General features: G+C 41.2%; 1 protein-coding gene across 1 annotated transcript in view; it reads left to right on the top strand.

The window, feature by feature from the left end:
* GAS2 (growth arrest specific 2) overlaps positions 1 to 25,386 on the top strand; it is a 113,539-nt gene that overhangs the window by 48,379 nt on the left and 39,774 nt on the right. Inside the window, 5 exon segments of the mRNA XM_083455245.1 lie at positions 2,733 to 2,874; positions 12,750 to 12,781; positions 12,783 to 12,843; positions 18,348 to 18,411; positions 21,482 to 21,626. Of these exon segments, the coding sequence (XP_083311371.1) occupies positions 2,733 to 2,874; positions 12,750 to 12,781; positions 12,783 to 12,843; positions 18,348 to 18,411; positions 21,482 to 21,626 (444 nt within the window).

Raw genomic sequence — 25,386 nt, 5'->3', positions numbered from 1 at the left:
CCAACTACTGCACTCCGCCCCCAAGAAACAGAAAGGTGGATAGTGATAAATACAAGCTGCTGTCCAAGGAAACCTGGCCATTACTGATCTCACTAAGGAACTGTATGGCCAGAGGCGATCAATACTTGCATAGAAGAGGTGTCAGCAGTTGTCATTTGTTATACAATAGAAATTCTGCTGAAATTCTCTCTTCAATACGACTATTAAAGGTGCAGGAGCCTTGGTAGTATTCAGTTCTATTCAAAGAAGACCTATTGAAGTAGACCTCCATGACTAAATTAGGTTCATTATTTACATTGTGTCTACTGTGAGTAGGATGTAGTTGTATACAACTCGCTGTCATGTTTGGCATTTGAGAAGCCCCCAGACAAGCTTTCAAATCACCTTAGGGGGTTCCTGGATCAGAGCTTGAAACCACTTTGCACTATGTGATTTACATACATTTAAAAACACCGGTTCTGGTATTTGACCTGCATCCCAAACAGGAAGCAAAAGGGAAAGTCAGAGGAAGGAAAGGCAGTGTCTTGCCAGTGCACCCCCTTCTGCATCAGTTGCGTCCCAACAATATGATGCTGTCTTGCTGTTCCTTCTGCACGATGGTTGCTCCAAGCAGTGAGTCACTTCTGTGGTTTGGCAGCTGCTTTCTGGTTTCTCTACAGGCTGCCATCTGGAGAGTTTGGCGGTGACATAGTGGCTTGAGCATGTGCTTTTTGCATTGTGGCTCCAGTTCTCTGGAATTCTCTTCCCTTCAAAGTGAAGCACGCTCCAGCATTGTCATGTTTATGTCGTCCGTTAAAAACTTTTCTTTTCTCTCCAATTAGCCTATTTTATTTCTGCAGTTTTTCACTCATGTTGGTGTGTACGTCTTAATACTGTTTTATGATCTGGATTATCTTTCATGTTCTGTTTTCGTTCTCCACTCAGGTATTCTCTGGATATAGAGCTACTTGTAAATTCAGAAACAAACAAACAAAATGTGTGGGGAGAAGGAAGGGACCCCAACATTGTAAATTTGCCAGTAAAAAACAACAACCTAACTCAGTTTATATGCCATTATGAGTTTGGGGAAGTAGGTTCTGTACAGAGACCCTTCTAATCCCTGTATCAGCAAGTGTTAACATCTAATCGAGGCTTCTAATTCTTGGAATAGCCAGGTTATCCTCTTGGTGAGGTGTAGGGAGAACAAAGGGAGAGGCTTTATTGGAGACAGAAAATGGGTGGGACAGATAGTGAAAAGGACAAATGCCAAAGTTGAGAGCTGAGCTATTTTTTTTTAGGCAGTGAAGTAACTTAGAAGGAAAGCAGCAAGCTGGGGCGAGAGCCAGAGCAACGTTTGAGAGCAGTGTTGGATTTCTGTTTGAATTCAAGGCTGCAGCTATGGGAGAAACAAGACTCTCTTGGGGTGTTGATGCTGTGAGCCCCTCCATCATAGGCTCAGGTTGTATATATGTGTAAATGAACCATATATCATAAAGACACCACAGTCTCTGCTGTGCTACATTCCCAAAGGAAACATATATGCCTAGAACCCCTGCAATACTGCACCGTTTGGAGATTGGAGTGGCGTGCATTAGCTACTGTAACAGCACCCTCTCTGTTCCCAGAACTGTTGCATCACTTCAAGTGGTCCTTTGGGCTTGGATGCTATATCAGCTGTGATTCCTTTGCCAGTAGCTGAGGTTATGTGAAGCCCATTCAATCCCATGTTGTTTGACTTCCTTTCCCCACTGCCCCCCCTCCAGTGTTTTGTGACGCTTCCAAGAAATTATTTGGGACTAGTTTTTTTACCCCTTTTTTCTTTTCACAAGCAATCTATGTCTGGACATGGAGCTGGAAGCTTTTGCAGACATCATTTGAGCTTCTCAGCGCTTGGCTTACACAAAATCTTGCATTTTATAACCAGATCCAGAACAGAAGCAGATACTCCATAAATCACTTTAATGGCCAAGCTGCACATTTTAACTATTTATTTTTAGTCTTGCTTGCTCTGGGATGAGAAAACTTTGAATGTGTATGGCACTGTCACACCTATGTATCCTGCCAAGCGGATCCCCTCCCCTTGTTCTTAAAAATTGATGTCATACAAAAACTGGTCATTTTTAGCAGTAAGGCTGAGAAAGTATATTCATCTCCAGCCCTCTTAAAATTCCAATCATCTACGAGTTTTATACATCCTGTAAGTGTAGACAGAGGCTGTGAAGAGGGGCACTTTCACCCGATCCAACACCCCTTCAAGCCCAGCACATAGGGGGTTTGGGTTGAAGCCCAAATATCCCTCCTCCCCTTACTTCCAGAGGAGTCTATAAGAGACTGCATAGGGAGTCTGGGTAAAAAAGAGGTCAGTCAGGGCTCCTATGCCTTTTGATACATGGACAAGGGAATTTTAGTAGGTGTAGCTTGTCATGCAAGCTAAACTGTCTAAAATTCCCTCTTCTGCACAACTATTAAAGGTGTGAGAATCCAATACTTTCTTTTTCTATCCACCTGCAATAGGTAGAGGTTATGAAAGATCTAGATGCATTTGAGTGGAAGTCTTTCCACAGCCCTCTGGGATCTGTATGTTCACACAATTATAATCAGTGTAATAAAACTAGGAATATTTAAAAAAAATTCCTATCAATTAACTGGAAGCAGGCACACCCTGGGAATATTTACTGAGAGGCATGTCCAAATATTAATAAGCATCCTAAATCATCATGTAATGTATAATTTTCTTTCTGTTTGCATTGCAGATAATGCCGGTGAGGAGAATCCCATGCAAAGCCAATGCACCACCTGGATCCTTTTTTGCACGGGACAATACAGCAAATTTCTTATCCTGGTGCAGAGATGTGGGAGTAGACGATACCTGTCTATTTGAATCTGAAGGTTTGGGTATGTGTCAACTCCTGCACATTACAATTTCCATTGTACTTATATCGAAGCGTCAGTCATGTCCCTAGTGCTTACCACTGGGGGCAGAATCAAATCAAGCTGTCTTTGAAATCATGACGCACCATTGAGTCACGTTTTTTAACAGAATGTTCTAGGTCATAGCTGCTTATTTGTTTTAAAATACTGCATTGAAAATATTACAGATACTGCCTTCTATTAAATGTGGTATTACTCTGAGTTGTGATAAAAATGAAAAAGAAGGATGTTTTGCGGAATTTCAAGAGAAAACCTGTTCTAGTTTAATTTCGACCACAGTCAGTTAATTCTGCGCTGCAATATTATGGACGCTTATCTTGTGAAAGTCAGTTTCACCACACACAATGGAATTTCTGTCCTGAATGCATACAGAACACTCAGTGCCATATTGATGGCTGCAGCAGGTCTTGGATATTTTGATGTCAATAGTCACTAATCAGGGAGCACTAATTAGGGAGCAAGCATAACTCCACACTGTAACTGAATGAAGGGCCTTAGGCAATGCTTAGGCTGCTCAAAACCTCCTGGCATGCTAGCAGAGAGCTCCACCTGTGGCAATGCACAGCGAACAACAGCAGGGCATGTTGGGTGTGGGAATGGATGAACCACATCAATTGCCCCTTTGTTTCCCTGACAAAACAGCACAACTTTATTTCAGCCCTGGGGCTGGTGTAGTTAATTCCCTCCCACTACTTTGAGTTGGTAGGAAAGAAGAGAGGAACTGAGTGCCCAAACCTCCTGCCCTATCCTCAGTGATTCTGCACAGTGGGAGTGACAGCTGGGCCATAGGCAGATCTCTTTTTCTCTTTGGCTTTGTTAGTAGATGTCAGGGGTTGGACTGAGGAGCAATGGTGGGGGCTGCACCCCTTTCTCCTGAACCATCCTGAGAACAGGAGGACAGTATAGATTTAGAACAGTGGTTTGCAAAAGGGCATAGTTCAGAGGCTGCAGAGGGGGGAAACTGGGAAATATTGGAAGTGGAATAGCAGGAAGAAGAAACACCAGGGGAGAAACAGCTGACAGACTCAGTGTCTTTGGAAAGCATTCCTGAGCCCCCTCTCCCAGGACCAGGCGAGCATTGAGGGTAGTCAAACAGAAGGCTCAGAGGCAGAAAGCTCAGATTAGCCGACGCAGGGGTGACGTAGAATAGGAGAGATGTAGTGGGGTGGGACTTTACTTGGAGCAACACCATTATCTAGGGGATACTGCATTCCTTCATCTCTCACTGTAAATATTGAATAAATTAATTGGTAAGAACTTTTATTGTCTATCTGCTTACTGGCTGCCACCGTGGGAGGGATTGGATTCCCAGAAGCTTGACAGTAGCTACTGTAGAACTGGGAAGATGTCTAATTCTGCAGGACTGGACCTCAGTTGGATCACATATAATGTTTTACTTGTCTATTCAAAATTGGCGTTTTATGAATGAATGAAGGAATAACTAAATGCTGAAACCATGTCTAAATAATATTGGAACTATCATTTCACTATGCATAGTTCTTCGCCTTCAGTTGCTGGCTCTTGAAAAGGGAATTCTATCTACATAGTTCAATTAAGCATGCTTATTGGATCATTATTACTGGCATCATTATGATATCTTCCAAAAATTTCTGTATACTTAGCATGTGACTTTGTCAGCTAATTGTATGTTTACTGTTCTCTTATTAAGCATATAAAAATAAATACACTCTGGAGTGCAAGAGAAATGTGAAAGGGGATGTTGCTGCATCATACCAGACCCAGTCGCTATACATTTCAACAACAGCCAGAATTCTGTATGCCCAAGCATGGGAAAAATGATGAAGCAAGTAGATTGGTTCTGAATCCCCCCCCCCCATTTTTCAGAAAAAATATGAAAACAATGGAATATTATTAAATTTACGGTGATGTTAAATGGCGAAGAAAGACTAGTTGATGGGATTAGTAACCCAAAATGGCAATAGGGAATTTGGAGTGTTGGGAAGGGGTGTGGATTATATGTTGATGTAGAGGATTGATAAAAGAATAGTAATAGTATCCTGCTGTTAGGACGTGAATAAGGATAAATATTGGAAGAAGGCAAAAGCCATAGAGAAAGAGACAGGCTTGATTTCTGCAGGAATCCAAGGTCGTGGCTATGGGAGAAGCAAGATCCTCCTGGGGTGTTAATGCTGTGAGCCCCTCCATCCTAGGCTCAAATTGAATATATGTGTAAATAAACCCTATATCATAAAGACATCATAATGTCTGCTGCCCCTCATTATGAGGAAACCGAACCCTGGGGTAAACTCCTGGAACCTCTGGAATCTTGCCCTGCTTGAAGATTGTGGTAGCATGCAACAATATTTTCCTGTGGAGGGAAAAAAGAAGAACTAATAACTCCAGTAAGCTAATTCTTATTTTAATTTCATACTTAGGCCCAAAACAAGTCCCAAGTGAACTAATAATTAAGCAGCAACACCAAAATTGCTACAGCTCTGTAATAACTGCAATTTATTGCTTTGCAGTCTGCACTTAAAACTGTTTAAATGAAAGAGGGATGGTATTACTGCTGGACTGGATCCAAAGTTGCCTTCCGTGCGTAAGTGGAAAGGCACCTTTACTCACACAAAGCTTCACTGACTTCATTCCCCTTCCCATCCCACACAGCTGTCCAACGCTGTTTGGGAAGGTTCTCCCAACGGTCAAGCGGAGACTTTGGTGGTGGTTCTAAAGGTCCACGGTGGGGAGGAGAAAGGAGCAGGAAAGCCATGTTGCATGAGTGAAACTCTGCTCATACTTACACAGACCCACCCCTTTATTTTCCCCAATAGCATTCATGATCAATTTGCCTACATGAAAATTGTACCATACTACTTAAACAACTCTAATGTCCACCCAGACCCTGGATTCATCAGCTGAGGCCCTTCTGTGTGTGCCTCTGTTGAGGGAAGTGTGGAGGGTGGTGATATGAGAATGGGCCTTTTCAGTAGTGGCTCCCCTCTTGTGGAAAGCTCTGCCCAGGAATGTGCCATCACTATCAACTTTTAGGCAATAGGCAAAAAGGTTTCTTTTTATCTGGGCTTTCATCCTTTAATTTGGATGAATTTCATCCTTTTGAACTGTGGGATGTGTATCAATGTGTTATTTATTTTGTGCTGGTTTTGTAATGTTTTTGATCTTTGTACTGTTTTGCCAATAATTTTGAGTCACTTTTGGGGAGAAAACAACCAGTAACTGCAAATAATAATAGTATCTGTGTAGCATTTTACATATAATTTGTAATGTTTTTGATCTTTGTACTGTTTTGCCAATAATTTTGAGTCACTTTTGGAGAGAAAACAACCAGTAACTGCAAATAATAATAGTATGTGTGTAGGATTTTACATATAACTCTTTGCTACATTTGGCAATTGTTTTATTTTGAAGTCATGTGGTTGTTTCCACAAAATGTAATCCTTCTTCCCAAACAATTACTGCTTTTGTTGTTGTTGTTGTTGTTGCTGCTGTTAATATAATTATTTCATCATTTTTTTAATGCCAAAGTGCCTTACAGGATAAAAACTGAAATAGCAAACAAGTTCCAAATCAAATATAAGAACAGGACATAAAATGTTCATCCAAATAAGAAATAAATTCTAGCCACTCTACTTTTAGTTGCCAAGAAATAAAGGTGAAGGATTAAATAGTAAGATACAGAAGCTTGGAAAATGACTTTCCAGATTACACACTGACCATTTTGCTGGCTGAGTCATCCAGAGAACCGAAGCAGAGTATGAGATGGACAGTTTATTTTTATCTTGACCACCTCTGCCTTTGAGAAGCAACAATTTCAGCAAAGTCATAATCTTAATAATATAATTTTTCCTCCTTTCATGCTTATGACAAATCTCTTTTGATACAAAATTTAGGACAACCTTTTGCCTCAAGATTGCCTTTCAGCCGAAGATGAAGAGAATCAATTGTTTGGTTGGACTTGGAATCAAATAAAAAGTGAAAAGCTGTTGTGATGGAAGACAAGTCTGCTGGAGCACTAAATGAACTCACTGTGCTATCATCAAGAGGCTTCTGTTTTCCACTGCTCAAAAGGTTTTTCAGTGTGTGCAGCTCTTATCTGGATTGCAACTGATCTGTTTGCCTTCCTTTTCGACATTCTTTACCTTGCATTTTTAATATGTGAGAAGATCGTGCTATCCTCATTCTGTCCTTGGCTTCTAATATTACTTATCATCATTACGTGATAATTATTAATGTATTTTATTACATCTATTCCAGGCATTTATATACCGCCCAAGTAAACATGTCCTCCACTCAAAAATCAAAATCAGTCAAATAAGTACAGCTAATTAACAGCTAAAAATGCTCATTTTTTATTATTTTTGGTGTTGGCATGAGGCATTATGACTAGACCACTCTAGCAAAACAATGTTAATGTGATGTTCCCAGCAACTGTCCTTTGTGACGAGAGGTCTTCCAGCTGGATGGCCTCTTGCTCTGCTGTGGTCAAAGTCATTACGATGAAGCTACTTGCAGAAGTAACAACTTCGCATTTTTTTTGAGAAAAAGAATTATTACTGTTTTGGGGGCTGGGTGTGTGTGTGTGAATGTGGGGACAGTTTTTCCTCAGCCGACTACTTGCACTGGTGTTGCACAGCTACATGTTTAGAGAGCTTGTGCCACACACATCATCATCTCACTTATGGTGATGATGCAGACAATGTGCATCGTCAGGGCTTTCCCACTACCACACAACTCTGGAAATCCACCTCAGTTACAAAGTTGGCCTACTTGAACCTCTGCCCCGTCCCCCAACCAAGCTTCAGGGCCGTAGAGTGTAATCCCATAGAATAACAGCTACCTAGGGTGGCGCTGTGGGTTAAAGCACAGAGCCTAGGACTTGCCGATCAGAAGGTTGGCGGTTCGAATCCCTGTGGCAGGGTGAGCTCCCGTTGCTCGGTCCCTGCTCCTGCCAACCTAGCAGTTCGAAAGCACATCAAAGTGCAAGTAGATAAATAGGTACTGCTCTGGCGGGAAGGTAAACAGCGTTTCCATGCACCAGAAGTGGCTTAGACATGCTGGCCACATGACCAGCTGTATGCCGGCTCCCTCGGCCAATAAAGCGAGATGAGCGCCGCAACCCCAGAGTCGGCCACGACTGGACCTAATGGTCAGGGGCCCCTTTACCTTTAGAAAACGTGATCCTCAGGACTGAACCTCATGGATAAGTTATCTTCTTATGACTATGTACTGGATTATTTTCCAGCCTGCAAGCAACGCACCCCTTGCTTTGTGTAAAATATTTTTTTAAAAAAACCCTGTCAGCACATCATTTCATTTATCAATTGCCATTTGCTCTGACTGAGCACTAAAGAGTGTTTTTCCCCAGGGGGAAAGTGGCAGGACAAGAGGAAGTGTGAATAAGCCAAATGGCAGGATGGAACCTATAGTCAATCCCTCATAATCTTGCTGGGTATTTCACACAGCAAAAAATGAGGTAGAACGTGTTTCAAAACCCAACATTATGAAACCCTTTACTTGCCTAGCAAGTCAGGGCAAGGGTGTGATGGGAAACTAACTGGAATTCATTTCCTGAAATTAAATAAATTATATTTTGATTGAATACCTTTAGACATGGAAGAATAATCAGTTTCCTTCCATTTCCCCATACTTTTCACTGAATACTTGTTAAAGGGAAGACTTGTTATCCCTTTTGGTGCTAGTGCAATTTAAATGAAGAAAAATGGCAATAATTGTAATTAGAAACCTTTCTATTCGCCTCTGCTAGGCGATGTACTTCCCACACATGCAGCAAATAAAAGACAGTGAAGGATAAAATAAAATGTGAAAGACTCTTTTCAATAGTGCTGTGAAATATGTCCACACATGACATACTTGAAATACTGGTATTTGCAATGCCTTATGAAAGACTTTTGTATCTTTGTGACTTTATAGTTCTGGCAATGTGGCGGTTGCCAGGGCAACTCAGCTTTTTCATGATTAGTAAGACAAATAGGTATGAAAAATCAGTGTAAATTGTGAAGGGCATAGCAAATGTTTGTTCTCTCTTCTTTCTTTGGCCGAGTGCTTGTTGAGCACCTTGGTGCACCTGATTTTTTTATGTTTGCTTTCCCCTATATTTTGTCCCCCCCCTTTTTTATATATATATATATATATATATATATATATATATATATATAAACAATACCCAGTTCCTGCTGCTTTGGAAACAACTAAACACTAATATTCCATTTCCCCTCCTGTTTTGACTTTTCTGTAAAAGGCTTTCACCTTCTACTTTATTTTTCTATTTTTTTATTGCAAAGGTATCGCAAAGGGGTGTCTTCAAGACATTTAACGTTAGAATTTCATAAATACATAAAGCGGTTCCACCACGAGAGGGGCAGGACCAGTAGTTTAAAAGAGCACTAACAAAAATGGTGAGGAAGGAAGGCAATTGCACTTCGCAGGCCAAAGAGTTCCATAATCTGCGTAAAGACATTGAGGAGGCCCTGAATACACAAAGTTGTGGCTGAGAATTCAACCCATGAGGTAGATGCAGACCAGTTAGCAACGTGACAGTTGTGGGACAGGCCAGTTGTCACTGCAATAGCAGTTCCACCCACAATCTGGTACAAACTGTCCCTGATTTGGCATCAGTGAGGCGCCGACTACCTGTGGATGCACCCAGTCTGGTATTCTGTCTTATCGCAGATTGGTAGGCCTATGTGACTTTATGTTAGCAACAGGGGATTTGGCAAACCTAATAGGACTTCAGTGTCATGGCAGCGGCACAAAGGCACAACTTGCGCCATTGTTGTAGCACACGATCACTACTGCTCGATGGTTTTCTGCTGATTTGGGTGGTATTCAACTAAGTTTTACTCCGCATAGGCCCACTTAAATATATGACCATAGCTAAGTTGGGCCTATTCTTTTAAAGGGGTCTACTCTGAGTAACACTTAGATGAATACCACTTAATGTTAATTTATCATAATACTGTAGGTTAAAAATTGTGCAGTAAGGTTTGGTAGCAGTAAAAGTGATCCGTACATATGTGTGCCACGTGCTCAGAAAAAAACATGTTTAATGGCCTGATGCTTATCTATGTTAATATGGCTGGTTCAGATCAACCCTACTGCACTTAGGAAATGTGACCTACTGTTTCACAGTGACAACACAGTAAGCCAAGCTATGGTTTACTGATAGTGACTAGCAGGCACTTTGCCCTTCCCCGTTCCTTTTTACTGCCATGTCACACTGAGCCAAGTCAAGATTTGGCATAGAATATTGTTCAGACCAGGACTCATTATTTAAGTCTCTCACAAACCATGAGTTTTAGGTGTGGCAGCCAAAAGGCCCAGGAAGGAGTAAAGTAGTTGTGAACTCCTTTCCTGGAGGTTTGTAGGGTTTGGGGTAAACCACAGTTTGGTTGACCATGTTGTGCAAACCAACTCAATGTACTTCCCAATTAGAGTTATATGCCCTTAGAAAATAATCTCTTCCAGACGATGCAGTCAGAAGAATGTATCTCTAGAGTAGTTCTAGGGTTGTTTACATTGTGAGAGACACAGTCAATTTGCTTTCAGAAGTTCTTTCTTTGGAGGTTGTTCATTTGTGTTTATTTTCACTGGAAGAAGGTATTTTCGATTCACTCCTTTGCTCAGTACATGGGGTTATTGTCGGGTCACACTAGGAACGCTGCCTGTTGTGTAATGAGTCAGAGATGAATCAGGATTCCTTTTTATCCAGGGTGCTTTTTAATTTGAGTTGCACCTTGAGTGTATAAAGCAAATCAAGTTTGAAGCGAGTTCAAGAGGTACCTTGGGAAGAGTGATAACACAAACAAGCTCTGTGAACCGGGTCAGTTTTCTTGTGGGCATTGTAAATGTGCTGCTTACAGGCCTCTCTGTCTGGAAACAGGCCTCGCAGCATTTGATTTTCATTATGTCGGAAAAAAACTCCAGTTCACGTTATTTTAAAACATTATGGCATGCCCTGTGGGACTTCTGATTTGCTTCCTTTGACAGCAACCCCCTCCTATGCTTTTGAAACCCCTCTCAGGTTTTTTTTTCTTCTTTAAAAGGCTTGCCATGGTATCTGGGCAGCTTCTCTTTCAGAAACACAAGTACCAAGCCCCCTTGGGCACAAAGAACTAGTCACACAATTTTTTTGGATCCTCTCTTATGTTTCTTTTTTTCTGTGAAAGAAATAGGCAAAATGTGCTATTGCTCTTCTGTGATGTGGGACAGAACTGAAGTTCTGTGTCCTGGCAGTGGTTCTCAACCTGTGGGTCCCCAGATGGTGTTGGACTACAACTCCCATCATCCCTGAGCTCTGGTCTTGCTAGCTAGGGGTGATGGGAGTTGTAGTTCAATAACATCTGGGGACCCACAGGTTGAGAAAGGTTGGTTTATTGATTCATGGCATTTGCAAACTTACTTTACTTATATTGGGTGGGGCTCTTCCACTTCACAAAGAGGCCTACCCCACCTGTAGAAGTTTTCTGTTGATGTTTGCCCAATACAGATGTGTATTGAAAATGTGTTGAAATGTCTTGAAAATAACCCAAGGTTTATATATGTAGTTGTGAATGCAATGTTGTGGGGAGGGGGGTGGTTGTCCAGTGAAACCAAGAAAAGGAAAAAATGCAGGGGAAAATCAGGTACAGAAGCTTTCTGATATGTTCTGTTCCACACGTGGTATGATACAGTACATACTAGTGGGCTATAGCTGGGCTAAGTATGAAAAATAGTAAATCTTAGAGGTGTGCAACTGCTTTGGGCACAGTCTGAATAACAAGGAGGACTGAGGTGATTTTACCCTTTCTGGAGCTGAATTGCAATGTAAACAAAACACTCCAAGTTGGATCAATTGGTTCCCCACAAAGCCTTGTACCTTTCTGCCTCTCTGTTTATATGTACTCTCTGCTTTCTCCTGTTTTTCTGTGTGTCTGTTTTTCTACTCTAGGTCCTTGAACTTTGCTGATTGTGGAGCACTGAAGAGCCCTCAGTGCTTCTTTGTTGGTGTTAAAGCAGAGGACTTTTTTTATTAAAAAAAAAGTTAAAAGCTTCATTTAACTTTAAAAAAATGGGCACAGTTCTGCTTAAGGGGGAGGGGGGGAATCTTCTGGAGCTCTTCAGCATTTAAGGGCAGCCCCACCTTGAATTGTCTTAATATGGATTATAGAGGAAAATGAAACCCTTTTGTTTCCACTACAAAGGCCTCTGGACCTCCAGTTGGCCCATTCCTAGGATTCCGAAGTGGATTATTTCATGGGGAGCAGATGAAAATGCCCTGGAGGTAGAAGGGGGAAAATGTGTAAAGTCCATTATCAGCAAAGTGCATCCTGTTCCTTCATGGGACATGAAGGGCAACAGAGACCTATTGGCAGGCCTGTCACAATCCCGCTTTGGTTAGAAAGCAGTGCATCCCATTGCGTGCTCCATACCTCACCTCCTTTTCACTTGTGACCCTGGTCTTCTGGCTTGCCCATTGCCTCACACCCCACCCAAGATGATAAGAAGTTATTCCGAAGTCTATTATAGGGCTTTTCCTGAGAATCTTCCCATTTTTTCCCTAAAGGGATGCTAATCCAATCTTTAACACGGACACCTCAGTAGTTTCTGATGATCACTTCCTCAGACGTGAGTCAGACATCTGATTCAGAGTGCCTATGTGAATAATGCGAAATTCTAATAGTCTGCATTCTTATTATAGCTCTCCATGGACTGCTTCATGCAGCCAAAACTCCTGCTAACCACAATAGGAGTGTTTTGACAGAGGACAAATGGGTGTTTGGCTTCCTCACTGTATTATTGAGATCTTCTGAGCAATTCATGTTCAATGAATATGACTGTCCTATATTGTTGAATGGTTATAGGATCTGGAAGCCATGAACGCACTTCACCTCTTTCTTCAAAGACTCCACGCAGCAAGAAAAGGGTTTGCCTTCAGTTATACTAGCATGCTAATATGTGGTTTGTTTTTGGAGTGTTTTGACATGTATATTTTTCCATCCTCAGTGCTTGTGACATTAGCGTACATACACTTATGCATTTATATGACATACATAGGTGTGTGACTGACTTATTTTGATGCAACACATGTTCTTAAAAACTTAATCAGCTTTAATCTTTAAAGCAACCCACTAAGTGGTCTTTTGTTTTAGCAATAAAATGTGGGAGGAAATAAAATAGTATTCAGTTTGGTATACATTAACTGTTAAGTCCTTTTTGACCCATAAAACCCACCAGCAACATATGGTGACCCATTGTGGGCCTGATTTTCCACAGTACCAAGAACCTGGAAGGCCACTATGTGTGGTTTATAGGTTTTCTTTGACTTGTGAATCACATGTTTGCAGCAGTATATTATATTCATCCTTTGTTTGGATACTCTGGAATCTTCTGCATATTCAACTACTTGATTTATATTGCTTTAAAAATTAAAGATACTGGATAACTATATTTACATTAATCTTTCATGTCCTAAAAGACAAAGGCCCTAATCCAGCTGAAGGCGTTTCTGACTGAGGCTGCAGTCTATACCCATATACATGGGCAAGTCTCATTGAACTGAGCATGAATGTGTAGCATAAGTTCCACTGCTGTTATGATTCAGTTCAAATAAAGTGAAAAATACGTGTGAATTTTTTCAGACTATTTGGCTGAATACATCCCACTGCCCGTTGCATCAGGAAAAGTTTTTTCCTCTCTGCCTGTTCCCCCTCCCCCACAGTTTGTTTAAAATATCCAATTTTTGTATGTGATTTGTCACTTTAAAGATTTCAAAAGTATTTTTGTATCATTCTGTTATTGCATAAATAGTATTATTTTTGACAAAGGTTGTGTAGTTATATGATTTTTACTATGCTTACTCCTATTTTCAGAGAAAACTAGACAATCTGTGGGAGTCAGATATCTGTGTTTAGTAATTCTCACTAGATGATCTCTCTCAAATCCACATAGAAGCTGGTAATTTAGATTTCTATTTAGTAGTGAAATAATGGAGACTGAATCACAGCAAGCAAGAAGCAATATAAAAATGAGGAGTGTTAAAGGTGAGGACCTGGAATAGCGCACAGTGAAAGAAGTGTTTGGTTGCCATATCATTGGCGGTAGAAGATTGCCACACAATTTTACTGAAGTTGGGGGTGTAGTGGGTGGAAGAAAGGGCTCAATGCATGAAATTTTAGAAAAAGAGAGCTGTACCAACTCCATTAACATTAGCAATGTGTGTAGGATGAGCCAGGACCAACTAAGTATTGATAAAGATTGGGGAAATATCAACTTCAGAAATATGATTTGGGAGTAGAAAAACTACACAAAGTATGGTACTATATCCTCTATTTGCTGCCTTCTTTATTTTCTATCTTCTGGGTTGTATCTTAGACTTAGAAACACAGCCCCTCCTTACATCTTCGCCTCCCATTCCTCCTTCACAAACAGCTCTGCAAGTTCTTCTCTGACTCACATTATCTGACCAATCCATTCTGAACAACTTTAGCCAAACCTTTTCTTTTCCTTTATTGCCACACAGTTTTCCCCAAGTGCATTCTTATCCTTCCTTCTGTTGACACGTCCAGATAATATAGATTCCTGAAGAAATACAAACAGGAAAGGAAACTTTATTTTCTGTGTAACATACTGGCGCTAGGTGAAAGTGCGACAAGGAGGAGTTGTAGCAGTAGTAGGTAATCTTCTTCACCAACACCACTATATAACGGAGATTAGGACTATATTTAGAAGAGGCCATGTTTATGACAATCATTGCTCCAGGGGTTTGCTTGAAATGTATTCCACAGAACCTGCCTCTCAGTGAAAGTTAAAACTTTTATGGATAAAAATGTCACAGTTGGAATTTGCAATGTGTGCAAGCAGTCCAATGAATACAGTACTATGTTAGTGATATCTGATTACAGTGTATTAGGATAAAGGATATTGATTAATTTATAGCAGAGATGGGAGTCCTATGGTCTTCCAGATGTTGTTGGACTTCACTTTCCAACAGTCCCAGCTAGCACAACCAATGGACAAGGATAATACCACTTGCAGTCCAGAAACATCGGCAGGGCCACAGCTCCCAAGCTCTGATTTATAGAGCCCTTGGATTATTAAAAGCAGTATGTATTCTATATCTGTAGTGGCCAACCTTCTTTACAACTAGGCAAACAATAACATGCTACTGTTGCACACTATAGTACATATGCAGCCCTCTGTGCTTTGGCATGCTTTAACCACTAGTCTACTCACCTGGAGAGCAGGCAGCAACATAGTGGGAAGGTAAACGGCGTTTCTGTGTGCTGCTTTGGTTCGCCAGAAGCTGCTTAGTCATGACCTGGAGGCTGTACGCTGGCTCCCTCGGCCTATAGAGCGAGATGAGTGCCACAACCCCAGAGTCGTCCGTGACTGGACCTAATGGTCAGGGGTCCCTTTACCTTTACTGCTCTCCGAGACAGTGGCAAATTCCAGCTGGCACCATTGCTGCATGTTGAACATCCATGTTCACATACACCTTTCTGAACATGTTTGTTTCCTTTTGTTTATTTGTAAAAAGAATTATCCTGCTTAATATAACCCCCCCCAAAAAAAACCCTCTAAGTGTCTTACATGAAAACAATAACAATTCGACAGCATTCAATAAATTATCCTAAAAGCTTGATAAAAATCAGACTAAAAACAAAACCATGCTCATGGGTGGAGGTAAGTAAATTCTGTGGAGTAATATTATTATAAATATACCGTGAATCAGGTTGATTTTACTACAAATTCTATGTTTATTTGGACTAATTCAAATGGCTCAGTCCCGTGGATTTCAAAAGAACCCCACTAGCGTAGGCAGCAACTAAATGACTCATACGAAATGGTTAATGCAGATGGTATACTAATATTACTACTGATTCTTGGGGAGAAATTATTGTAGGTTGTAAGTGTACACCATCTGTACCAGTGTGCATGCCAGGGGTTGGATCGCCATCTAAAATATGATGAACTCTTAAGAAGATGCAGTGCTTTGGGTTGTGCCCTATGCAACTCCCTCATTACATCAGAGTTGGCATTAGTATGGAACTAATAGCATTGCTATAGAGCCATGATGATTATGGCAAATGCGTGTGTAAACAGCAATTCTGTTTCCAGAAAAGAATTCAGTTACACTATGCTGCACTTATTGTATCATATAGAACTCCTCCCTCCAAGTTTCACATGCATACCCATGTCGGTACTGACCTCAGGAATGCTAGCAATTTTGCTTTTAACGTATCGGCATACTCTTATCTCTTCACCAGATACTTGGTATTTTTTAATAGTTGGCTAGTGCCTGCGCTGTCTGTCATGCTCTAACAATGATTTCACTCTCTCACATTGTTCGTCATGAAATGCATGAAATGTGTCTGGAATATGTGAACCAGCTGCACAGCAGCGCATTCCTTTTCATCAGAGAAGCAAAGCTCTGGCAGAAACTGTCTCTCGCCTGTTCAGTTGTCTCATCATTCCGCACTATGTCATGTCTTCAAATGCCGCATCATTAAAATAAAGTAATAGGACACGACTGGATATCTCACAACATGTTTCAAAACTTTGTGGTTTCTTGTGGTGTGATTGCGTCAGCGTATCAAATCTTGTGGAGTTCAAACCATGGAGAACTATACCTATGGATGAACTCTTAATATAATAAATTTAACCACACAAGTAAGCATATCTAATTTTTTAGAAGAAATTGTCCCATTTGTACCTGACCATTGTGGGGTGGGAGCCACTTGATTTCAGCATGGTCCTGTGTCACACCACAGAAGGAACAGCTGTAAAGAGAAACACCGTTGTTTGATATGGCGCACCACACCCTTTGAGAACCATTGCATTACACACTAATAATGTGTGAAGGGACTATAGTTGTGTGTGTGTGTGTGTGTGTGTGTGTGTGTTCCCTCTTGCTAGAGCATTTTGGTCAGACTATGCAGTGGAGATATGAAATATTTTTGATATATTGCTGTCTGATGATTGTTAAAGTATTGCTTTTCAAATACTGTCAGTTAGCTCCACTGAAAAGAGTTGTATCCAGTGCGTCCTACTCACAATAGACCCATTCATTTCAGTGGGTTTATTTTACGTATTCATTGAATTATTCATTCAATACATCCTATTTACAATATGCTGCCTTTCTAGTTGAATGCCCCCAATATGTTTTTAAAATGGCCTGTATTTGGTCATCCATAAATCTGAGCTAAGGATACTCTAAGTATGGGAAATCTGCGGCCATCCAGATGTTGTTGGACTTCCATCATTCCTGACTATTGGTCATGCTGTCTGGGACTGATGAAAGTTGAGTTCAACAACATCTGGAGGGACACAGGTTTACCATTCCTCCTGTAAGTATTACTTTCGGATGTCCTAGGATTGTTTGTTTCATGCAGATGCAAGTCTTACTTTTTTATTTGAGTGAATATTAAATAAAGTCATTGCCCCCATGCTTCTAGCTACAGACCAAAATTCTACTGTCTCATTCAGTTTAACACTCAGTACCCAAAAATGTAAGGTAAAGGTAAAGGGACCCCTGACCATTAGGTCCAGTCGTGGCCGACTATCATCAAATAAATATTATTTGGATTCAGGAAAAAACAATTCTGCTGAGTGCCCCAGATATCTATTGATGTTCAACAACAAGTTTAGGTTGCATGTGGAAAGAAGCATTGCCTGTTCAGAATAATTTTTGTCATTATTATCTTTGATGCAATATAAATGAATGAATGAATAGGATGTCAATTCTGTTAATCCTACCCTGCCTCAAAATCTCTTATTATATTAACTCATTCTGAAAATATAGCTTATAACAGCCTTTCTTTCATCTAAAAACATCTTCAAGGAGTCACCATTTTTTATTTTAAAAAATATTGATAATATGATTTTATTACTTAAGCCATTAGACTGCAATCCTACACCCACTTATCTAGGAATAATCCTAATTAATCTCAGTGGAATTCAGTTTCGAGTAGAAATGTCTAGGATTGCACTATTCTTCATCTGCATAAATTTGCATAAGAATAAACCTTAGGGGCCATATCCCAAGCTGGTACAGCAGATTTCTGTGTGTGCAGCTGAACTTCCTTTTCCTCTCCTGTCCCCAACTAGCAGTCACACTATTCTGGAGAAGAAGTGGGGCACATGAAGAGAAAAGGAAAATTATGCACATGGAGCCTTAGATACAACTCTAGGGCTGGAGACAAGAAAGAGGACTCTCTAGGTGAAACATCCATGCGTCTCATCAAGTGTCATCTTAAAAGACCCACTCTCACCCCTGTACGAGAGCAGAAGTACTTCTAAGATGGCAGCAACATAGCCATTCTTTATTTGATTGTGTTTCTGTGTCAATAGTTCAGGGCTGAAGCCTTGAGGTTCAGGACCAGCAAACAGACTGGTACATCACTCAGATACATAAACAATCGCTTGTGTAAGTACTTTCTGTCTCTTCTTGTTTTTTTCAGTCCTCCACAAGCAGCCCAGAGAAGTGTGCCTTTGTTTGCTTGAACTTGGAAGGATTGCTGCAAGGTAGGCAAAAGTATTTGAAGAACTGAGCAATATTTGCATTTTTGACAGCAACAGCTATTGAGAAAATGATGGCTTGAGCAAATTTATATTGGCCAGGATCAAGACAGATGTCCACCTGAGGCTGCACAGGAGCTTATTGTGGACAGTTGTTCAAACAAAAACAAGCTGGTTGTCTGCCATCTTTAAACCAAGGCAAGGAAACCAGTAAGAAAACAAATTAGAATTAGAGCAGGTCTTTCTAAACCAGATTATTTTTATTTTGCAAGTTGAAACATTTACAGCAATAACTGATGCTGTTTTTGCTATATAACTGAGTTAGTCAAGTTCTCATTCCATTGGGATGGTTGGGCTGCTGTTGATATGTAAATAGTAACAAGATGATGTTGATAATGATGGTGATAATATATTTGGGTCATCTGAAATAATGGATCAAGTCATTGTTTGTGACTAGCCAATGTCCTTACCACTCTACTAAGTCATCTGGCACATATAAGACAGGAGGGGGACAGGAAAAACATGTCCCTCATTTCATTCTCTGAGAATCATGCTGCTTCTGAGAGTCTTGAAAGCATGGCATGAAGGGAAATACTGGCACGCCCCCCATTCCCCCAAATTCCCTCATGCATACAAGGTGGTTTATGAAATGGCATTGTGATATCAGCCATTGAAAGCAGTGAAGGACTGACTGAGCTAATTGTGTGAGATGAGTAGATGGATTTTGCGTTGTCTGTTCGACTTCTAAATTACATTTCATTTTAGTGCTTCACCCATATACAATCATGTGTGGATTTAGTTCTACCAAGTTAAAGGAGCTGGAAAAGTTTGTGTTTTGTTTCTTTGAACTGAGAAGGAAGGATTGTGGCTGGACAGCGGGAAAAACATTTAAATCCATCTACACTGAAGTATGAAAAATGTGGTAGGTCAGATTGTGTAAAGATGCAGGGGGGAAAGGATCTGCATTCCTTAAAAGAGTACAAGAGCTACATCTGATGAGTAAGGTTGCATGCAGGTGTAGAGCCAGGGCCCAGTGGGAACTGAGTGATTTACAGCCTGTCAGCGTCTGCAGACAGACAGGAAGTCAATGGATTATATATATAGGTGTTTGCTCCAGCCTAGGCTGATATTTCATTAAACAGAAGGGACCAGCTAGCAGCTACTACAACCCAGTATGATTTCACTTGTTGGTTTCTCTATTTTTTTTTCAAGGGTCAAAAAACATGTTCATAAAATTTGAACCATAGTGGTAGCAATCCTCTCTGTGCATTGAGTCTTTTGTTTTTATACCATGGGAGGTTTCTCATGTCCCAGCAAAACGTATCTATTTTCATTGTTTGAGTAGTTTATAAAAAAATTGAGCAGTGGGGGTAGAATTTTAAAATGTAAGAGATAGAGTGCTAGTTTTGGACTAGAGGATCCAGGTCTAATCACATCACTATTTCACAGTTTGGTATCACAGGTCGTAGGTAAGCTTATAAAATGCTATTTTTTAAAAAGAAATATCTCCATCATATTGAAACATAGGAAGCCGCCTTATACTGAATCAAACCATTGTTCCATCTAGCTCAGTATTGTCTTCATTGATTGACAGTGGCTCTCTAGGATTTCAGGAAGGGTCTTTTTCCAGTCCTACCTGAGGATTGAACCTTCCACATGCAAAACCAAGCTATAGCCATTCTCCCGTTGCTATACTGCAAGGTTGATCAAAAAAGGACATTCCCTTCTTATGCCCCCTTTCCCCCTTTTGTTTATGATCGTGGGAACTCAATCAGAGGAAGAATTGTAGCTCAGAAAGAGTAAACATGTTTTGAATGCAGAAGATCCAGAACTCAATTTGTAGCATATCCAAGCAGCAGGGAAAGACCTCTGCCTGAGACTGTGGACAACCAAGACTCTGCCGGTCACAGTAGGCCAGTGATGGCCAAACTTGGCCCTCCAGCTGTTTTGGGACTACAGTTCACATCATCCCTGACCACTGGTCCTGTTAGCTAGGGATGATGGGAGTTGTAGTCCCAAAACAGCTGGAGGGCCAAGTTTGGCCATCACTGCAGTAGGCAATGCTGGGCTAGAAGGACAAGTAGCTGGTACAAGGCAGCTTCTACAAATGGAGCTACAGGTGTTCGTTGAATTTTCTGCATTTCCCCTTAACTGCTCATGGACGTGAGATGAGGAGCCTCCTGCGAAGAATCTGTTCTTTCCTTTCTTTGCCTCCAGTATATCTTTTTTTCTGCTGCTGCTGTCAGTTTTCACTGGTTTTCCATAAAATAGGAGACTGTCTACGGTGACAAGAGAACCCCCTTCTGTGTTTTTGTAGCTGGCTGGCTTTATACAAATGTAATATAGTCAAAAGCTGTTAAAAAAAAAAAAAAACTAGTCAGAAAGACTAGCCAGTGTGGTATAGAGGACTAGGGCCTGGGGGACCAGGGCTCAAATCTCCTCTCAGCCATGAAGCTGAATGGGTGACCTAGGTGCAGGCACTGTCTCTTTGCCTAATTTACCTCAGGGTGTTGTGCTGATAATATGGAGAGCAGGGAGGAGCATGTATGTCACCTTGAGCTCCCATTCCCTCCAACATTTCTCTGATGAAAATAGGGACGTCCCATTCCATAAATGATAATTTTACTATTTATACCCCACACATGTTGTTGGCTTGTCCCAGCTTCCAACATGTATAATAACATAATAAAACATTAAACTTCTTTTAAAAAAAGTTCCCTATACAGGATTGCCTTCAGACGGCTCAGGGTTGGATAACTCCATACCCTCCAAAATTTCTCCAGTGAAAATAGGAACATCCTAAGGAAAAGCAGGACATTCTGGGATCAAATCAGAAACTATGATGGCTTATCTAAATCAGGGATGTCCCTGGAAAATAAGGACACTTTGAGGGTCTGAGCATATTAGAGCAAAGAGTGTGCTCCAAGAGTGTTGCTCAGCTAGGGTAAAGCGTGAAATCAAATACTGTTATAATGATTTTAGGGTTTTTTTTACACTTTTCATAAGGCAATGTAACTATTATTTTTAACCTGTTGGAACTGGTTTTGTAAGCACTGGTAACCTTCTGCATTCAAAGGTTTGGCGTGGAGCCTCCTGGATTAATAAAACTGGAGAAAGAAATTGAGCAAGAAGAAACACTTTCAGCCCCTCTTCCGTCCCCCTCCCCCTCCCCCTCCAAGTCGCCTGGCAAAAAGAGCACAGGGAAACTTCTGGATGATGCGGTAAGTGTGCATTATCAGGCCTCACGCAACACATCTTTCTTGACAGGTGATTGGCGGGGAGTCTCCCTTTCCCACTTTTGGTAAGGTATATTGATGCACTGGATAAAAGAAGGGTAACCATTAACTCTCCTCATTTTGAAGTAACATTTGCGAGAAATGAGGTTACAGGGAACCAGACAGAGGGCCTTCTCGGTAGTGGTGCCTGCCCTGTGGAACGCCCTCCCATCAGATGTCAAGGCAATAAGCAACTATCTTACTTTTGAAAGACATCTGAAGGCAGCCCTGCTTAGGGAAGTTTTTAATGTTTGACGTTTTATCGTGTTTTTAATATTCTGTTGGGAGCCGCCCAAAGTGGCTGGGGAAAAACAGCCAGATGGGCAGGGTATAAGTAATAAATTATTATTATTATTATTATTATTATTATTATTATTATTATTATTACATCTGCTCTTCAAGAAGTTGGTTGATAGCACTTGTTAGGGAGTGGTTTACTGAGAGCTAGTCTGGAAAAGTTACGGTGCCAACTCCCCATCTAAATGGCACTATGCATTTTGAACTAGGACTCTTTGAAGTAAGTCCCAGCCAGTATAGCAATTTCTATTCCTCACTTACATTCTGCACTAAGGAAATTCAAATTCATATATATATATGAATCATATATATATATGGTTTGTAGGTTATTTTGTGCAAGGATATAGGTAAGCAATGGTATTTGAAGAAAATGGTGAGGAAAGAAGAATAAAGCAAGTGAAAATGAAGAACCAGTTCAGCAGAGAAATAATATGGGATGAGGGACAGAAAGCATGACTAAAAGCCTTTTTATAATAGCTCATAGCACACAGATGTTCTACCCTGTGAATGCTGAAGCCTGTGAAAGATACATCATGCAGTGGGTTGTATCTGACTGAATCGTTCTCAAAGTGGACTTGTTGAAACGAGTGGCCTCAAGCTGGCCATGTTTAACTTAATTCTGATAGATTTTAGTGGGCCTAGTCCATGAGTATGAATTGGTTGAATAAACCCTCTGGTGGAATTCAATGTCACACTTTCCCAATAGTTTTGTCTGTGCAAGTATCCCAGCTTGCCAGATGGAACAATACCCCCTTCTGCCAGGTGCTGTTCAGGCAGCTCTCCCAACCCTGCCAGAGCCAATTGGTATGTGGGGACTTTGGGGAAGGATGGGTTCTGCTGATGCGGCTGGTTAGATGAATCTCCCCACCCCAAATCTCTGAACAGTGAGGGGATCCATGGGTTCAGTGGTGTAGCGTGGGGGGTGCAGGGGGGGTCGGCCGCACCGGGCGCAACATCTGGGGGTTAGGGTTAGGGGGCGCAAATCCACGGGTTAGGGGGCGCAAATTACTTGCCTTGCCCCGGGTGCTGACAACCCACGCTACGCCACTGCATGGGTTCCAGGCACTTACCCAGGTTTAGTTTCCTTGGAATGAAGGTCATCAGAGACTGTGGTGTCTTTAGGATATATTTATACAACCTGAGCATAAGATGGAGGGATCATAGCATTAATACCCCAAAAGATCTTGCTTCTCCACCAGTCACAGTTTTGTGTGTAGCACAGAGCAAATATGCCTCTGTGTCTAGCTTCCAACCTGCTTTCTCCCTAGATCACCCATCCACTCTTGCAGTTGTTCCTCTGTACCTAGCAGCTAGGTGTGGGAGCGAAGGCCCATCCATTTTTTCCCATGGCACAGAGCAATTTCTTTGGTTACGCTAATCATGGTGCTTAACTAGTTAGCCGCAACCATTGCCTAGAGAAAGGGACTGGTTTGGCAAGCTCTCATACCTACAAACCCAATAACTGGAAAAGTCCCTGGGAATCCCTCAGACTGACCGTTCAGACTGATAACAATGCTGATATAAGCTTAAAACACATACACACACTGCTGTAAGGCAGTGCAATCACATACCAGTGTGTGAACACTTGAAGGTGGACCAAGTGGAAGACCAAAGGTCACAGGTATAGATATATTGTGATATAAGAGCAGGCAGATGAGGAGGAGGCAAGGGTGCAGAGCAACTGAGAAGGAGCAAGAGAAGGAGACTGGACCGGGGAACAGAGAGGAAGCCAGCAGGGGGTTTAAGAAGGGGTGTTACATGATATGATCAGATCCGTATTATGAATGTGACTGGCTGCGGCTTCAAAGTCCTAAGCAAAGATCTTTCCAACCCTGCTACCTCAAATGCTTTTAACTGGAGATGCTGAAGATGATTGAACCTGAGACTTGCTGAATGCAGTTCATTGATGCATTTAACCTATGCAGTAACATTCACTTTTCACTCTTTATGGAAAAATCACACTGGTCCTGAATAGGCGGTGTTCTGAACAATCAAGGGTTAAAGAGGAAAGTAAAAAATGTATTCTAAAAAAAGCACTTGTTGCTATGGCAACTCCTATATCACATGGTGGATGTGCCACCTGGGAGTTACAAAGCGCTCCTTGAAAGCCCCTGTGCCACTCCTGAGCTACAATGAACAGATGGAATTTGGTGTATTTAACAGTGCTTGTGAAATGTAATTTGCTGAAATGCAAACTTGGTTAGGTTTAGCATCCCCCCCCCTCCCCTTCCTGGTTCTTTAACTTCTCAAAGTCTTTCACTGTGGCTGCCAGAGACAAAGCATAGAAGAGGTGACTGCAATTCCTGTGGGTGAAGAAAAAAGGAGAAAAAAGAGCTTATGAAGTCTGATTTAAGTGACCTCCTTTAATTTACAGAATATCAGCAAAACGCAAACACATAAAACTAGACTCCTTAGGGTAGTGATAAAGCGGGATATCAAATCCAAACTCTTCTTCTTCTTCTTCTTTATCAATTCTAACAAAGACGTCTCGGATGTAAATTAACATAGTTGAAAATTTTACAGCAGCCTCCATATGCACAAAGTTACAGCAAGACTGAATCCCAGCCTCCAAAACGCATCTTCTTTCTAGATTTCCTCACAGTAATATTGCTGTGGGTTTGGGGAAATAACAAGAGCAGAGTGAAAGGCTTCATGACTTGTTTGGTTTGTACTTTCTGTTGCTCTTCTAAGGCTAAATAGCAAAATGCAAGCGGGGAAAATCCTTAAGAATAGTGGTTGGCAATGGAAGCTATTTGAACAGAAGGAGGGGCTCATGCAATCATTGAGAACCCATGCCATTTCCCTTTGAAAAGATGTTGGATTTCTATGTCTAGTTTAGTATTATCAAGAAATTCATCAGGTTGATCAGCTGATGACTGAAGAATACATGCCCCCATTTCAGTGCCTGCTGTCTTAAGACTTTGTACGGTGAATGTGCACATGTGTCCATTTTAGGTACTAGGTCTGGAACAATTTTCTTCATTGCTTGGATGTAATGGGGGGGGGGGGAGAGAGAACCAGGCTCAAATTTACAAGTGTTGAAAGTTCTTTGTTCAGACCATTAGAAGGAGTCAACATAGCACTGTCTTCATGGCATCCAGAGTGGTGATGGGCCCCACTTTACAGAGGATATTCCTCTATTTTGAAAGGTTGCCAGAAGACAATCCTATAATTGAAGGTGTCTTCTATTTAATGGCCATCCAGTCCAAATCTTATTTAAAGGCAAGAAACCAAAAAAAGGGGGAGCAGGAGAGTTGAAGTTGCCCACCAACCCAGTAAGCAGACTGAGCAGGCACACCTGTCGCTGATGCCTTCCCTACTAAGAGATGCAGTCTATTTCAGTTTTTTAGAAAGGTATAGTAAATATTTCTGAATTTGTGTCTATAAACAAAAATGCCTTATGCAAAGT

Source organism: Podarcis tiliguerta, assembly GCF_965153285.1.
Source record: "Podarcis tiliguerta genome assembly, chromosome: 1".
NCBI classification, from domain to species: domain Eukaryota; kingdom Metazoa; phylum Chordata; class Lepidosauria; order Squamata; family Lacertidae; genus Podarcis; species Podarcis tiliguerta.
Note: the sequence above shows the minus strand (reverse complement) of the source record. Positions and strands in the feature narration are given on the sequence as shown.